This window comes from Bombus affinis, chromosome 8 (genome assembly GCF_024516045.1).
Source record: "Bombus affinis isolate iyBomAffi1 chromosome 8, iyBomAffi1.2, whole genome shotgun sequence".
Lineage (NCBI taxonomy): Eukaryota > Metazoa > Arthropoda > Insecta > Hymenoptera > Apidae > Bombus > Bombus affinis.
The window spans coordinates 12,387,189-12,405,535 of NC_066351.1; the positions used below are offsets into that span (position 1 = coordinate 12,387,189).

The 18,347-nt window shown below is 32.4% G+C and overlaps 3 protein-coding genes across 12 annotated transcripts; 1 reads left to right on the plus strand and 2 right to left on the minus strand.

Moving 5' to 3' along the window:
- Positions 1-51: 51 nt before the first annotated feature.
- On the minus strand, positions 52-7,998 carry LOC126919236 (D-2-hydroxyglutarate dehydrogenase, mitochondrial). 5 transcript variants are annotated; one of them, XM_050728157.1, is made up of 8 exons: positions 7,862-7,998; positions 2,438-2,669; positions 1,986-2,183; positions 1,614-1,807; positions 1,368-1,536; positions 1,007-1,305; positions 575-743; positions 52-447 (listed from the first exon to the last, which is right to left on the minus strand). In XM_050728157.1, exons 2-8 carry the CDS (start codon positions 2,664-2,666, stop codon positions 179-181), a joined length of 1,527 nt encoding a protein of 508 aa, XP_050584114.1. In that variant the 5' UTR covers positions 2,667-2,669; positions 7,862-7,998; the 3' UTR covers positions 52-178. The 5 variants fall into 5 exon arrangements, with proteins under 5 accessions (XP_050584114.1, XP_050584113.1, XP_050584116.1 ...); XM_050728156.1 differs by lacking the exon at positions 7,862-7,998 and adding an exon at positions 6,323-6,456; XM_050728159.1 differs by lacking the exon at positions 7,862-7,998 and adding an exon at positions 6,183-6,287.
- Positions 6,176-14,055, plus strand: LOC126919214 (polyhomeotic-like protein 2). Of its 6 annotated transcripts, none has more exons than XM_050728089.1 (14): positions 6,176-6,314; positions 8,358-8,980; positions 9,067-9,318; positions 9,392-9,676; positions 9,759-9,951; positions 10,022-10,260; positions 10,399-10,618; positions 10,700-10,860; positions 10,945-11,227; positions 11,316-11,570; positions 11,670-11,792; positions 11,882-12,029; positions 12,105-12,282; positions 12,361-14,055. In XM_050728089.1, the coding sequence occupies exons 2-14, from the start codon at positions 8,504-8,506 to the stop codon at positions 12,583-12,585; spliced, it is 3,039 nt and encodes a 1,012-aa protein (XP_050584046.1). In that variant the 5' UTR covers positions 6,176-6,314; positions 8,358-8,503; the 3' UTR covers positions 12,586-14,055. The 6 variants fall into 6 exon arrangements, with proteins under 6 accessions (XP_050584046.1, XP_050584052.1, XP_050584049.1 ...); XM_050728095.1 differs by having other exon boundaries at positions 10,022-10,248; XM_050728092.1 differs by lacking the exon at positions 6,176-6,314 and adding an exon at positions 6,493-6,583.
- Positions 14,056-14,946: 891 nt separating this feature from the next.
- Positions 14,947-16,858, minus strand: LOC126919271 (dysbindin protein homolog). Its single transcript, XM_050728242.1, has 5 exons — positions 16,133-16,858; positions 15,744-16,033; positions 15,507-15,662; positions 15,302-15,442; positions 14,947-15,223 (listed from the first exon to the last, which is right to left on the minus strand). Exons 1-5 carry the CDS (start codon positions 16,186-16,188, stop codon positions 15,135-15,137), a joined length of 732 nt encoding a protein of 243 aa, XP_050584199.1. The 5' UTR covers positions 16,189-16,858; the 3' UTR covers positions 14,947-15,134.
- Positions 16,859-18,347: the final 1,489 nt, after the last annotated feature.

The window sequence follows — 18,347 nt, forward strand, 5'->3', positions numbered from 1 at the left end:
GATATAAAAATGATAATTATAACAAGGAGAAGATAGAATAATAAATAAGGATAGATATTATTTCCATGTATTATTTTTTTTCATCTGATATGTATTTCATTTATTTAATAGCATTTTATTTATTCCTAAATGTAAATACCTACTTATCGTATATTTTATAATATTACTTATCCTATTATTATACGGAAATTTCTAATGGATATAACACTTTATACGGATTGAGTATTCCATTTGGATCCATCATCTGTTTCAATTCGTGCATAAGTTTGATTTCAGAAGAGGTTCTACTCATATGTAGATATTTTGTCTTTGTGAATCCTATTCCATGTTCAGCACTTACGCTACCACGAAGACCAGACACGTATTCGAAAATGAAAGGCTGTAGTTGCGATGCTATGTCAGATTCGTACGACAATATTGAAATCTGGACATGAATATTTCCATCACCTAATAGGTAAAAAAACAAGTAAAATTATGATTTAACATTAAAGTCTTCAGCTGCTCGAACAAATTTTCAAGTCATTCGCGTATAAACCAATTAAAACGTTTAATAGGTAATTGTTCAGTCATATACCTAGATGTCCATATCCACTGATTCTTATGATGCGTGGATCACGTAATCGTTCCCTAAGTACCTCTATCACTTTATAGAAAGATGGAAGGGGTATAGAAATATCGTATTTAAAGACATAACCTTCTCGTAATATTCCTTCGCTAATCCGTTCCCTTAGCGCCCATATATTCTAATTAAAAAAAAAATTATATCTTTTAGTTCTTATCAAAGATATGAATCTTTTGTAAAAAAAAAAAAAAAAGAGAGAGAGAAAGAAAGGAAATCCACCGTAAGCGCGTAAAGTCAAAATTATTATCAAAAGTTTCAAAAATATAAGAGAGAAAATTCACGCGTTATAAATCGAAAATGATGTTTAAATTAAGAACGCAAGTAATAAGAAAGTAAGAAAGAATAGTTCGAAAAAAATTTCAAATAAAAAATATAATTACTAACTTTGACTTTGGTGGGGTCCGAAGTCAGAGTACCGTCTTCGATGATATCGTCGGCAAGCGCTTTCTCTACGAATGAGGCGAGCTTCTCCTCATCGTGACTCGCGTTGCTACCTGAAGTTTCCAACAACACGTAAAATTCGTGACCGTCGGTTCTCGATGTTAGTGGACTTTTCTGGCCAAAAGCCTCAATGGAAACATCTAACGACAACTTGTCCATCATCTCGAACGACGACAGAATCTCTCCCAATTCCTTTTTCGCCAGGCGAAACGCTTTCAATACTTTGTCGAAACTGTTTAGCCCTACAATAGACGATGAATTCTTACGTAGAAATACAGAGGACACTTCCGACAATCTGTAATACCTAAGAACGCGACATTGATGGCCGCAGGAAGCGGTGGACATTGAATCGCGACTTTCGTTACAATTCCCAAGGTTCCCTCCGACCCTATAAAAAGATGCTTCAAATGGTAGCCAGTGTTGTTCTTCTTCAGCGTATTCAAACAATCTACCACGTCCCCGTTCGCCTTCACCTAAAATAAAACGGCTGAACACGGGGAACATTCGCGAGAAAATGTCGCGGTTCGTTTCTGGAAACTTGGAAACTCACGGCTTCGAGACCCAGAATGTTTCCATGAAGATTACCATAACGAAGAAGTCTCAAACCTCCTGCGTTCGTGGACACGCAGCCGCCAATCAGACAACTACCCTTGGCACCGAGATCGATCGGCATCATTAATCCTCCTGTCGCTAAATGATTATCCAAATCTTCGAGCACGCAACCGGCTTCACAGGTCAGCACCCCTAATGCGAAGAATGCCAGATAAAAGAATCTTTCGTTTTCTCAAAGTTTGTCATTTAGGCAAGGCCATTGCAACGTCGGTGACCTTGCCTTTTTACCCGAAATCTCCAACCTTTCCCACTTTCCCATTTCGTACCCTAAGAGTATTAACGGTTCGAATGGTTTCGAATTTTTACCAACCTGCCAATTCGTTCGTCTCGATGATTTTATTCATAAGCTTCATGGAAATAACAATCTCGTCGAAGACCGGCACGCTACCACCTACTAGGCCCGTATTTCCGCTCTGGGGGCATACAGCTAACCGATTGTCGTTGCAAAACTTTAATATGGCAGATACTTCGTCGGTAGTTTTTGGTTTCAATACGAGTGTGCTCTTTCCTGTAAGTAATTCGTTTCAACGCCAAGCGATCTATTATCTATCCGCGCTTACGTTGTTTTTCTGTTCGATACACTATACTCGTCAATTCGCAAGCGAGACTTATTGCAAAACTTATTTGCTACGATGCATGGGACGTCGTTACGACACCGAGATACCTTACTACTTCGTACGAAGACGTAAATTCGATTTAAAATTCGTAAAAATTTATACGGCACAGTCTGAATGGTCGACGAGGAGCGCTGTTTTCTCTTACCTCTGACGATCTTTGAGTAATCTATGTTGTATCCTTCGCATTCTTCTGCATCCGTGATGACCCTGTTTCGTCCGAGCAACTCATTGAAGAATGCCACGTGATCATTGGAAATGTTCGCGTACGGGCCTCTTTTCACTTTGTATCTGTCGCACGTGAACGCAGGTTTTGTAGATAAAAATCGAAATATCGAGGTATACCGGAGCGTCCTAAGCAGCGTTGGGGAATTCATATTCTGTAAAAGATTCGCCTTGTCGATTCAAAGTAATTCGCATCGGTGTTACCGGCGTTTCTTTTATCATCTGCAAGAAGATCCGTTCGTTGCGAGCGCACGAATCTCTTCCGGTGTCGCGCCAGTCTACTATTTCCGGTGGCGTATTTCGCGATTAGCGACTCGATTGATCTCCGAGAGAAACGCTCGCGATAATTTAAACGTTCCTCTAATTTTTACTACGCAATTACATTTCAACCCATCGGCGATTGGATAAGTTTAGTGCAACGAGTATTTTTACTCACAGCGGTTAAAGCTCGTGGATGGCAGCGTCTAATTGAAACAGGATATTTCCGTAACCCGGTCAAAAATTCAACCGATGAAAATATCCGCCGAAGGATCGAAGCGATATTTAAATGGTACAGTGCGATTAATTTCTGTGTTACGTTATATGAAGTATCCATGCGATGCGTGGATCGTAGTTAGGTTTTAAATGTTTAAATCAATAGGAACGAATAAATTATAAAATATCGTATGTACTATTTGTTATAAGATGAAAGAACGTGTATACGACAACACGAGCTAAGAAAAAGGAAATCGAAGAAAAGAACGGAAGAAAGAACGATAGGATGAAATTTCGTGATTCTCAAATGATATCGTGATAGCATGGTAAAAACCAGGCGTGGCGTAATTACGGGCCCGGGGCTGCTTCCATTTTCTACGCGCTAATTCACCTCTGATGCTCAATCGACGGACATCGAATATTATAATCCACAATGAATGTTGATGGGTAACTCCCCTCCTTCTTACGCACTACCCCCTACCTGCCCCCAGTCAGTCAAGAGGATTCGCGGCGACGCGTGGTAGAATTACAATTGTACGAAGCGGTGGGGAAAATAAGGTCAGGGGTAGAGGGGTCGAAAGAGCAAAGAGAGAATTCGATGGAAAAAGAGGATGAATCGACTGACAGAGATGCAAATCTGTTGAGGTAAGAGGAAAGAGGAAAACACGAATCGGAGAGAGAGAAGCCAATAAGAGATTGGAGTGGGAAGGGGACCAATCGTCGCGATGACTAATACATTCTACGTTTCGATGTACATGCATGAACTCGATTCGCTTGTGTATGCTTTGCTTGTAGCAAAGAATACGACACTCTTTCGCTTCGCATACATATACATACACGTATACATGGTCGCGCAGCTGTGTACAGCAAAGAAACCAACACACAGAAACTCGACTACGAACACAAAGGAACGAAATGTACGTACGATATTCGGTGGAACATAGATGTAGTCGATATAGATGTAAGATATTGCTATATCGAAACGTACGATACGTAGCTACGGGTTTCTAAGGAAGGACGCATGCGCGACACCGCCAAGGAGTAAAGCTAATTTCTCAGTGGCGGCTCGAATCATTAACTTGTTACCTTGGCAACCCCGGTCGACCTAAACCATTGGCTGTCGCTTTCCCCCACTTTCCCTTTGCACGCTCTATCGGTCGAACAACAAACTACACACGCCGACACACTCCTTCGTGGAATATTGTAATTTTCCTAACCTCGCGTGGACAGGAGTATAGACTGTCGCTGTTTCATTCGACCCACACAATCACGCTATCGGACATATACTGTTGTATGTATATGTCAGACATGCCACCGTAGGGACGCGGTTGCTGGGATTGGCGCGACCACGATTCTTCCTACCCTCTGCACGGAACATTCTACTGTCTCGCTCTTTGTCGAAATCCATGACCGGTATTAGAAGATGACCGATAAATCAGCTACGTTTAGCGCTTTATTATATGTACACCTTTTCTAACATTTTATATCGAATCACGATATTGGTTATTAACAATTCTTAACAATGTATGTATATATAGTAGCACGTACATATACGTATATAGAATCCCTCTTAATCATAGCACAAACAATATAGAAACAAGAATACATTTATAGGAAAAGTACATATTGGTGATGTTAGTTACATCGAAAGATAACGAAGCGCGGATGAATTAAATCTATAAATAATAGCAAATAAAATTTCAAACTTATAATTTACAATCAATACTAAACAAGAATCATTACACCATAGTGTGTAGGATGCAATAGTAAACCATTCAAGTCACAGTTTTAACAATTTAAATTAAATATAAAATATCATGAATTTTATGTTTTCAAGTAAACTAGTATTTTATCCCGCAATTGAAAAATATAATTATAGTTTTTTACGAAAAAATATCGTCCTCGTAAAGACAAAAAAGCCAATGATATATGAAATCCCATTACAAGGTTTTGAACAGGACAGTATGAAGCTCAACTTAGAAACAGCTGTGCCAGGAACGTAGCGTATATTCGCGAAATTGGATCGAAAAGTACCAAAAATTGAAAAATTTACAAAAATTATTATTTATATGAATATAATAGTCTAGTTTTAATAAATAGTTATATAAAATTCAATTTTGAACGTATACATCCATACACATAGTCACACGTACACGCACACGCATGTGCGCGTATTTTATTTTGTATTATTTATGCATTTTAAAAACTTTATTCACTTTCAAAATCTATCTTTCTATAATTAATTATACCGAATTATTATGTGGCTACTACGGATTACGTAGAAATAATTTTAATCGATGATCAACTATAAAACTACTTATTTTCCTTAAACAATTCGTTAGGGTATCACGGTTGACGATTTTATATATATTATTATGTATGTTCATTGTACATATAAAAACAAGATAACAATTGTATTAAAAGATGAAATTATATTGTAACTCTGATGATATATGCATTAACAACGTAATAAATAATGTCGAGTACGATACGTGCTTTTATAATAAATAAATTGCATTAGAAATATTCAATCTTAAAGGAATATGTAGTACATATATAAAAAGGTAACATAAATATTGATGAAAAAGATTTTTACTTTTCACATATTCAAATATATAATAGGGTTATGTAGAAATATTATAAGGTATGTATAATATTCATGAATAATATAGAATTTTAATACAGGTAGACTAAAAAGATAAAGTTCAATAATATAATGAAATGCAACGGGGAATTATGTGACTAGATTCGTTCCTGATGGTATCGTGAAGTTATACTGCGAAATATTCTGCAGACTATAATCACGTATACATGCAGCAGACGGGTAGTAATTGTGTTAGTGAAGAGTGTACAAGTATGCGAGGTAAGAGTATGAGTACCGTTACGGGGCATGCGCCTCCAGCCACCATATCAAATGGCCCCGCCTTTCACGGTGCAAACGATGCCTTTGGGATTTGTCCTCGCTGGACCAATGAGCGAACGAGTTTGTCATACGCGACGGGAGAGGTGAGGTTGTAGGAAACGAGGTGGTGGGAAGCAGACAGGAAGAAGGGTAGGGGGGAGAGAGAGAGATTTGAGAGAAGCGAGGGGTTCCGCAGATCGTGTGGGAGCAGGGAAGCAGACAACGAATACGACGATTGCTTACGAAACCTCGCGACGTCAACGTATAACAAAACTTTGTTTAAAATACTCACAGTGCTTTTTAAAAACCTATGAAATACAGACGTGTATGATTGAAAATTTGGTCAAGTTAACAGTGGAATCGTGAGGTGACAGTGTCTACGGCGTGTTCGAAAACGTGATAGGTGTGACTGCGCAGTCGCCATGTGAGTACCTGAACAAGTATCTGAAACTCCATGTTATACCGTATATTTTGGATCTTTAATATTTCTTTGTTATATATTGTTGATATATCGATAATAATCACACTATATTCTACATAATATTTCATGATAACCGACAAATGTAACAAATACACAACACACAACACACTGCATTATATCCCGCCGGATCTTCGAACGTGCTTTATTTTGTAATCCAATATGTCGGCGTTAGGGACGCTGTTCGGTATTCACCGAGATACAATTCCTCTACTGTGCGTATTATAATTTTTTGATAAATTACTGCTGCATAGATAGTTTCTGAAGAACCGTGTGTGTTGTTATTCTTCATTATCGTCGATATTACCATTATGGCGAAATCCATGTTGTCAACCGCCCCCTGGTACGGTCGCTTCTCCCCTTCTCTTATTTTTCTTTCCCCCTTCCTCCTACTTCTCCCTTCAACCCCACTTTCAATCGTATTTCCCGCTCAGTGAGATGTATTCCCTCTTTCTCTCTGAACCCCTCATCATACTACTAATTATGGTGCTAGTAAGACGACATTTTGTTCGTTCTATCCAAAACTCAAGATGGATCATATGTTTTCAGTTCATCGATACTTTGAACTCATGCATGAATACAGATTTCTTCTTTACCATCTGATCATCGTGTCTCAACTGTTTTCACCCTTCCGATATATATATTTCTTTAGATACATACCATATATATTATTTCTTTATTAAATTAATTTATCAAACATTTTGTATACTACCAAACTTCATGTCATAGTGCCACACAAATATTTCTAACCTGACATATTTTTATAATGTTTAATATAATTAACGTTATTATCTATTTGAATAGTCAATGATCTCATACAACTAATTGACAACTATCCCAAAATTATTGCAATTTATCAGAATTTATATCTATATACTATGCACATGGAAAACATCAAAAAAGTATACAAAATTATAGCTTATATGAATATCATTAGCATCGCTTCTAAATTTATTTCACTTCATATTTTTCAACTTTAAAACACTCTAAACAATAAAATGATATTAAAAAATTATTATCTGAAATAAATTATATAGCTTTATATTTATGAAATAAAATATTATACCGTAACACACTGCACTATGTTCACCATTAATTTAAGTGCTTTTTCCATCTTATGTTTACATTGCAATGTGTGTTGTAATTATTATTCTAATTCATGCAATGAGCAATATGATGATTTTTTATAATGATTGTTGTTATGTTTAGTACCTTGTATATTCTATGTATGATCACTTATTTAAGGTTATTTCTCATATTCAAAATATTGAACATTATACGTATTTCATAATAAAATAAGTAATACTATGTATTATATATCAAATAAGTTAATAAATTGATATAATAGTATATTTTGTTTATCGACAATTTCATATTTTCGTATATAATTACATTAAATATTATGAACTAATTTTTACGTACACTGGTACTAAACGAAATGACTTTTATGTTATAAGTATGCAACAGTTAATTCTTCATTGTAAAACACTTACATATAAAGTAATATTTGCCACTTCATTCACCTTCACACTTTATTATTGATATTTCACGTCGTAATAAACGAAGAAGAGAAATCAAATTTGAACGCTCCACATTTCACGTGTATCAAGTTATCAAGGTTATGAGCAATAAACATTGCGTAATTATTTTAGATATCTTTACACTAAATATGTTGCAATTAACGTTTCAGTATATTAATTGATAAAAGATTTATATTATGTATAGCTATTTCTTCATTTCTAAAAATTTATAAAAAATTTATATCAACTTTTTAGTTAAAATTATTATAAGATCTATGCTCTAATAAATATTTGTTTGAGAGTGAGAGAAAATGAATGAGAGAGAGAGGGGGGATTATATTAAGTAGAACTGTAAATAAATTATATAAAATGTAAATAATTGTTATTTTCAATATATAATATTAATCTACTTTATACTTATATACCTATCTATGTGAAAAATATTAATCTAAAACAAATTTCCTTTTAGGTGCAGCAAATTAAAAAGATTAAAAGTGACATTTTAATAAGAAATTTATATAAAATGGCAAGGAAAAAAAACATTGAATTGTTAAGAATATAAGAGCGGGAAGAGTACTTCTTGAAGGAAGTTTATCTAAAAAGGTACAAGGAAACATGACAGATGTTAAACCAATTGGAATTTCTCAAAATCAGCCACAACAATCACAACAACAGTCACAGCAGCAGCAACAAACACAGCAACAACAGCAACAGCAGCAACCACAACAACAACAATCTCAACCACAGCAAATGATGATTGCAACCCATGATATTCAACAACAGCAAAATGTACAGCAGCAACAGCAGCATGTTCAGCAGCAACCATCTCAGCCACAACAAGTACAGCAGCAAGCGCAACAACAAGTACAATCTCAACAAGTTCAGCCACAACAACAAATTCAACAGCAAGTGCAATCGCAGCAGCAAATGCAAGTGCAGCAGCAGGTACAGCAGCAAGTGCAACAGCAAGTACAACAACAGCAACAGCAGCAGCAACCTCAACAACAACAATCTAATAGCGGACCACATAACGTTGTTCCTACTCAAGTGCAGGTACAGCCACAGGTAGCAGCAATTATGCCCCAGCAACAGGTAAAAATTTGCACAAAGGCATATTATTGAGACAGCTTTAAGCAGTAGATTTAAAATTTTTCACCTTTGAAAATAAAATATTTCAGGGTGCTGTTGCAGTGTCAATGCAACATCAGCAACAAGGTGTTGGAGGTGTATCTATGACTTTATCTGGGCAACAAGGAGGGACAACTATAACTACTATGGCTGCGCATCCACAAGCAGTACAAGTTATTCAACAACCTATGCAAAACCAAGCATATCATTTGCAACAACTTTACAACACCCAAGGAACTCCACTATTGATGCCAGGAAATTTAGCTCTCCATCCTGCAGGCATCAATCCTTCGTCCATACAGGTACTTAAATACAATTCTGATGTTTACTATTATTGAGGCATATAAGTTCCTTTCTAAATAGGATACTTTACAGGTCATAACAGCTGGAAAGCCATTTCAATCTGCTGCTCAATTGACACCTCACATGCTAACAACAGCATCGACACCAGGTCAAGGAGGTGGTCATCCTGCAGCTGGAGGAACTAAAGTTCAAGGGTTCCCTACAGGTTACTTACCAGTACCTACTTCAGCTACACCTGGTGCAGGACAAACTCTAGTATTTGGTCAACTTGGTGTACTGGGTTCTCCACAACCACCTCCATCTATACAACAACAACAGCAGCAGCAGTCTGCAAACAAACAAGATCAAGTACAAAAGGTATTATTATGTTAATTTTATTTTGTAACAAATATTCTATATTTAGTTCATATTTTATATATATCGTTTTCAAAATGTGTAGTATACTACGTGTACAGCGGCTACTCCGTCCGGTGGACGAGGTGGTATGCAGTTTGCTCCTTGGCAATTTACACCACAAGTTGCTTGGACAGGAATACAACCACCAGCGCTTCTAACTAATCAAATATTCATTAGAGGTCCTACTCAACCTGATATGTTTATACAAAGTCCACAACCAATCCAAGCTCATAATGGTTAGTTGAGAATGGTTAAATAAATATGTATTGTCAACTGAACTAATTTATCATCATCATATTTTACCAGCACTAGCTACGCAGCAACAAATTCAGGGAGTACAACAAATTGCTGCAGCTAGTGGAAAACCAAAGGTAATGGATATACAACAACAACAACAACAACAGAGCAAGCAAAGTTCAGGTGGACAACGACCTTTGAGTATTTTGCCGTCCTCTTTACAAGCAGTACAAGCTGCTAACATACGAGCTGCCAGTTCTGTTTCAACGCAAACTGTTCATGGAGTACAAACTACGGTACATGTACAGGTTACTATAATTAACAGCAACAGTTAGAAAAATGATTTCGACTGCTGCAATTTTCGAATCACGTGCAAACATATAGAAGTTTTTTTTCTGTTTTCGTATAATGAAGAAGAAGTTTTTTTTTTATGTTTTATAACTTAGAGTGGCAAAGGAAGCGGTAGTAGCGGTAAAGGCCGTGGTAAGCCATTGCAATCGCCGCAACAACCGCAACAACAGTCACAGCAAACGATGCAACAACAACATCAACAGGTTTTTATTCAACAGAAACAGCATACGCAGCAGCAACAGCAGATGCAGCAACAGTATCAACAGCCGCAAGTGCAGCCATCACAACAGCAAATACAACCAAAACCAATAATGAGTGAGATGACGTTTCATATACATACTATTTGTAGAAAAATGATATTGGTTTTTATGTATCTAATTGTTACTTTTTTTACAGCAAACATGGCTCTGCAACAACAACAACAACCAGGTGTAGTCCTTAGTGGGGAACGTCCGATTATGCCTGTAGTTTCGGTGAGCGGAGTTGGCGTTGCTACATCTCAAATGAGTCAAGTACAACAATCTCCCATGTCTGCTGTACAACAATTACCATTACAAGTATTAAATGTTTTATTCCTTGCAATAAAATTTCCTTAATTTAATTAAAAAATATTTCCATTATATGTAATGTAATTTTTCTAGGCAATCAATTCGACAATAATTGGTAGTCAAATAGTTAGTGGAACAACACAGGTTCAAACGATGTCTATGATAAATCAATCAGCAGATCAACAAACACATGATAATAACAATTCCGCAATAATGATTGCATCACCCGATCGTAATCACCAAGCTGAATGTTCTTTAGCATTACCATCTGCTGCAAATACTCCTACAGCAAATGAAGAGAATTCTAAATCGATATTGAAAAAGGACGATCCAATTCCAATAGAAGAAGTGACCGTATCTCAGCCAGAAACGACAGGTTTGCTGATAATATATACTACTGTGACATTCAATAAATGTGTATGTATATATTTTGTATAAGCATTTGCATCTCATTACTGTCATAGATGGGGACCAATCTAAGATAACTTTAAAAGATGAAGAAAATTTGTCGGTAAAGTTAGAAGAAAAATCATGTAGTAATCCTTTAGCAGGATTAGCAAATACGATTAATTCTATTACGAATGGTATCAACAATGAAGACTCAGCGGCAGTTCCTGCTTCTGTATCAGTTAGTGCAAATAGTAAACATGTACCACCAAAGGCAATGGTCAAACCACAAGTTCTTACACATGTAATTGAAGGCTTCGTTATTCAAGAAGGTACAAGCTTAATATTTTATATAGATGTTATTGTATTATTAATAGATATCGTTATATTACTTTATATTTATATTGTTGATATGTATATGAATATTTTAGCATCTGAACCATTCGCTGTTAATCGAACGTCATTAAATAATACAGTTAATCAAGAAACAGGTAATATATTAAACCGCAGTACTAATTCATCATCTGAAAAAGATAATCATGAAGAGCCTCCAAGTAAGACTTAAAAATTCAGTATTTTTTTAATATGTTTCTCTTTGCTGTAAGATATAAAATGAATCATATGTGTTTATTGTGTATGGTAGGGAAAAAACATGCACCCAATTATCCGAATGACGAAGATGTAAATAATGTTCAAATGGGAAAATGCGAAGCTTGTGGGAATTTGGTAGATGAACAAAATACTAAATTCAAAAAGGAGAAACGGTTCTGTTCCTCTAGTTGTGCGAAGAGGTCAGTAAATAAATTATTTCGTAAGTTAGTTATTGGACTTGCAAAAAAATGTAACATAAATTTTGAATCAAATAGCAAAAAGCGGGAAGCAAGAGATCGTGACGGTACCGAAAAACAATGGACTGAGATAGAGACTGAATCAAAAACTGATGGAGATATAAAAAAGAACGGAGAAGAAAAGTCATTATCTAGTACAACTACTAGTTCTTCCGTTGATGAAACACTGCCAAAAGTTAATCCTGTGAAGTGGACGGTATAGATATATATACATAAATTTATTAATAATGAAGAAAACTGATATAATTGAAAACACCTGCTTTTTTTTTTATAGGTTGGTGAAGTATGCGATTTTATACGCGGATTACCAGGGTGTGCTGATTACGCGGAAGATTTTGCTATTCAAGAAATAGATGGTCAAGCACTAATGTTACTCAAAGAAGATCACCTTATGTCTGCGATGAGTATAAAATTGGGTCCGGCATTGAAAATCGTAGCCAGAATTGATTCAATGCGCGTGGAGTCGTCAAATTCTAATCCTACAACTAATAGTTCGTAAATGTTTATTGTTTAAGATTTTTACTCGCAGAATTTTAAATTGCAGCCTATGGGCTACAGGGTTTGTGCAAGTATTTGATCGAATCATAGAATTAAGATCTTAAAAAAGAACAAGATATTTTTTCGATTGATAAAAATATTACATTTTTTCAAACGATTAAAATATCGATTATTAAAGTTCAGTACTTTCAATTCTACACTTATGATTTAAAGATCGATCTATGTAAGACTCAGTTCCGTATTTTGTTCTTGTATACAAAATAACAATATTAATATTTTAAATTTGGTGTACTATATTGTCGACATATACATATATATACAAATCCACTTTAAAGGGTAAGTCTTACACTGATTGATTTTTATAAATGTAAATAGCATTCAATTATTGTAACTTTTCTTTAAAATTGAAATGTATGTATATCTGCTTTGGAAAATTTTTCTAAAATATTGCTGTTTAACTGATATGATCAAGAAACTGAGTACAAATTATGTCTATTACACAAAAAGAAGATAAAACGTTGTATATAAAGTATCCGGCGTATGTGCGATGTATTTTGTACTCGAAAATTCCTTTTGGAAGCTGTATAAAAACTATTGCCTTCTGTAAGACTTACAATAATCTCGAAAAATATCTGGCACTTTTAAACCGGTTAAGCTTTGTGATGAATAGCAATTTCCGTACATAACAATTTTGAATTGAGGTACAAAGTATTTGAAATAATGCGATAACATCTTTGACTATGTTTTACTATGTAAATGTCTCATGTGCACTCGACTTACATACGTGTAAATATTAAACAAAATGTTTATTTAATATACAAATTTTATAACATAAAAATATTTTATAGTTGTTAACACTAGTTGTCCTTCCATTTAGAACTAGATATTAATTTAGATACAACACACTCTAAATGCAAGAAAAATATAATTTAATTTATAAAATATGTGATGTTGATCAAGAAATAAGGCACATTATATAATATCCTATAAATGTGAAACATACTCAACAAAATGAAATGAGTATGAATGTATTATATCATTATTCAACATTTGCAATTGCCAACAATGTGAATATAACAGTAATTATCTAAATGTTTATTAAGTAGATTTATTAATTTTGTATTTAGTAACACAGAGATCAGTATATAATTATAAAAGAATGTATTTCAAAATTAATATTTTAACAAAGAAAATATTTGCATTTATGAAATGCACAGTATTTTCATATTACAATCTATATTTAATTTTTAATAATACTTAATTAATAGTGATAAAATTCAAGTTTTATCCATAACAAGTAATTAGGCAAAGATATAGTATATACAAAAATAAAATACAAAACGCATTTGTTATTTCAAGATTTCTCAGGGTATAGTCTTATTATATATTTTTTTATATTGATTTGAATGGCACCTGAGTAACAGATGTGCACAATTGTGATGAAATTAAATAAATTAGAGCTCTAAAAATATTATGAATTAAAGTTTATGCACAAGCGTACTTTTTCCCCTATATTTTAACAAATATTTCATGTACTACCTATGCTTATTTTAAATTTTCTAAATATGACAATGCCCTCTAAAATATATAAAATAAATTCAATATTAGTGAATGAAAATAATTCTAAACATTTTATTTAAATTAGTATTTTATTATGATCTGCATACATATCCTAATTTACTTTTTTACTTTAATCAACTGCTATATATTTTCCTTCTTCTAATAATTCTTCATCTTTCTTCATTTGTATTTCTCGTTGCGCTGGTCGAATATATCGATAATAACAAAATCCTTTATATACTAAAGTTATTCCAGAAACTACTGTTAGACCCATTAATACCGTTACAGTTCCTCTGTGAAGTTTATCTAAGATATAACTCCTTTTCGCATATTTTGGCAACATTTTTTATTAATATTTTTGTCTGTATCAACAGTTTTTAAAATATATAAACCTGGAAAATGTATAATTACTATTACAAATCGTATAACTGAGAAACGTAATAAAATGTATTTCAATTTATATTATTAATTACGTAATTTGTTGCACGCACCTACTCTATACGAGAGTAAATAAGATAACAGTGTATTATACAGTTAAAAAGTTTTGGACTTCTATCTTTCTTCTGAAGATTAAGCCTTTTATATATGAGGTTAGGAACGCGTTTGGTGCTCTCTGCTCAAATAAATACTAAGGCTAATACACGTTCGATGTGAGACGTGAGTCTAACGCGTTGAAAAATAAACGAACCTATAATTATGCAATCTTTTTGTCAATCAAATGAGGTAACAACTTGAATATTGATAAATTTGATATATTTGATATATTTCGTATTTCATAACATTTAAATAAAGAATATAAAAATCATCTCTAAAAGTTACCATTTAATTCTTGTACAATTTATATAGATCTTTACATAATTGTGTATTACATTTTTATAATATATTTAATAATTAATTTATAATATATTTTATAATTGTTTATTGTATTTTTATATTTTAAGACACTTAAACAGATTTTAACAGAATTATTTCCTTAATAAAGTAAAAGGGTTAGTTTTTTAGAAATTCATTAAATATTGTTGAATCTACATCCAAAACTATCTCATCCAATGAAGGCCCTTGTTGTGTCACTGGCAATTCTGAAATAAAAGTAAATTTCACAAAATTGACTTTAAAATTAAGTTAAACTTGCATCCTTGAAATATATTAAAACGCACTCGAGATGGATCCTGTTGCTTTGTATTCCCTAAGCTCTTCTTTAAAAGCTTCATCAAATGTTTCTCGTCTTTCTTTCATCATTTTCTGCTGTTTAAGTTCATATTTTGATACTCTCTCAATATGTTCATCAGCCAATTTTGCTAAAATTTACATTCAGTTTTAGCATTTTTATAATTAGCACATTTTAAATATTATACGAACTACCTTTAATAACATTTAGTTCTGCAAGTTTTTTCTCCTTATATAAGGCTAATTGAAATCTATGATCCAATTGTCTACTTTGCAAATCTAACATTTCATTTAAATTTTCTAATTGATATATAGCACCTTCTACCTCCTCAAACATTTCTTGTAATGTTCCTTTAATAACACGAAGTATTTATGATTAATTTTTATACTTATAGTATTCTTGAATTAAAAATGCATTTAAGATAGGAGTACCTATTTGATCCATAAGATCCTGTATTGCATTGTTGATTTTCGGAATATAAGCTAAAGTACTATTTAAACACGTAATGTTTTTCCATTCTTGTTCAAGTTTTTCATAAATAGTTCCAATGAGTTTATCAGCTTCTTGAGCTTTACCCGCATTTTCTTCTGCTAGCTCATGTAATTCATTCCATTGCAATTGAAATCTATGTAAGATATCAGCTCCTGCATTGTAATTAACATTTCTGATGTTGCCAGTTTTTTTTTGTTTTGGATTTTCAACAACAGTTAATCCTCTAATACTAAAACAACAAAGTTAGTCCTAGACTTATATAAAATACATAGTAAATTATCTTTAACTTTAGTCTTTATTTGTATAAGGTTAAAATTAAATCTTTTACCTAGCAGATATACCCTCTTGAACTGTTTGAAACTTGTTACGCAAAGTGCTAAACATGTTTATAAATTATTTTATTTTATATTTATGATTATAATGGTATATATAATTCAAGTCTTTCAAATTAGTTAATACTATTGCACAAATTACTAATAAGATTTAATTTATTATATTATATTTTCTATATGTAAAGTGTATTATTAAATGTATCATTATCATATGAAATAATTTTTTTGTTGACACATGTAATATCAATGATGAAAATTGTTCATACCGAGCTGATTTTCATAGCTTATATCAAATTGATCACTTGTTTGCATTGAAATACTGATATAAGATAACACATATTAGTTCACAATATTTATAACGAAAATTTATTGTAAATATTAGCAGCGTCAATATAACCTCTATTTTGAAGACACTAATAGTAGCTTATTTATTTTCATTCATGTAGTATTGCATGTAGAAACCTCCAAAATCAATTGTTAATGACAACTTAAAACATTTGAAATTATAATTCGAATAGTAATTTTAAACATAATAAATATAAAATTAGTTAAATTACATATAATTTAATAAAAAATTCATTATTCAAAATATCATTTATGATTTTTACTTAATCCAAACATATAATTAGCTTATGTACATATGCTTTAATTTCAATATATTTTTTCATATTTTGTGAAAGATATGACACCGCGCAACCTTTCTGTTAGTTGGCAACACTGATAACGACAGTCCATGCACACATACCTATGTACATTTCATTAAAAATAATTACTTTTTGTGTTGTAATTGTTAAAATGTTTCAAATTACAAATAATAGTATTGTAAATTTTTAAAATACATAAAATAATAATTTTTTATATATTGAATGTTAATACATAATATTCTATTAACATTATGTGTGTTCGATTTATAAAAGATATAATTTTACATTTACAAATTTTGGTTTACATGTTAAGTAATAAAAATGTTAACTATTTATATTCATATGGATTCAATATTATACTATGCTGTACTATAAGGATAATTGTATACTAAGCACGAATGAATAATTTTTGTTACGTTTATGATGAATTCGTGATTTTTACTTCATAAACAATTTAGTGCATTAGATTTTGACTATACATTTTCAACATGAAACAATTTGGCAACATTGTTAAAGCTTAACTCCTTCCCTTTGACAATATGACTGGTGCCTAGCAACCAGTGAGGTCAACAAACGAGGTCAAATTGCAAATTACCTGTGTAAGAAAAATCAGTATATAAATCTAATCAAATAATACATTAAATTACTTTTAGGTAATTTTAATGGATATTAATTGAACAAAAAGTAGAGACGATACAATTCATTACTGTTAACATTTAGATGAAATTATAGATAATTAATATATTAACCTAAATTTATAACAAATATTTCAGTTCAAAAAAATCTCCTTATTAAGAAATATTACTATTATATTCTTTTTTATATATAATATATTATATTACTTTACCTACAGTTGTAAATTGTATTAAAATACAACAATTTTAAAAGGGTGGTATTTATGTATGTACGTACATAGTACTTACAAATATCTTATTTTTCTAGTTTCATTTAGAATAATTAATAACTAATTGTCATGCAATATAAATTCGGATGGTTGAAAATAAGAAAAAAGAAAGTTATGTTTTATTGGAGTCTACAAGTAAAATAATTCTTGTGAAGATACATGGCGGAACCGTAGAACTATGTATGTATGTATATGTTGGTATTCCCTGTGTTGCCAAGTTTTCCTCTACCTGCGTGTTCAATTCCGAAATGTTTTGTATGGTGATGTATATATACAATAACAAAATCAATAATGATGAATTTCTAAAACAAAAAATTGTATTCTTGTAAACTTTATTCTATTTCAAACTTTATAAGTGCTATTTCAAATTTTAATATGAACATTTTACTTATATTGAATTAATTATTTTTCTGCTTATATCTTTTGTTCATTTATAAAAATGTGTCATAATAAGATGAAAAAATATAACATGCTTTAAACTATTTAAATGATTGATAAGTAATGTAGAAGAAAAACTTCATTATTTTAAAGTTAGAAGTTTTTCCATTAATAACCTTGAACAAGTTGGTGCAGTCCTATTAAGCAGAGCCTTCATTGAAATCTTTATCTTTTTCTATCCCTGCTACGCACGCAATGAGCATAACTTGAACAAACCTTACCAGA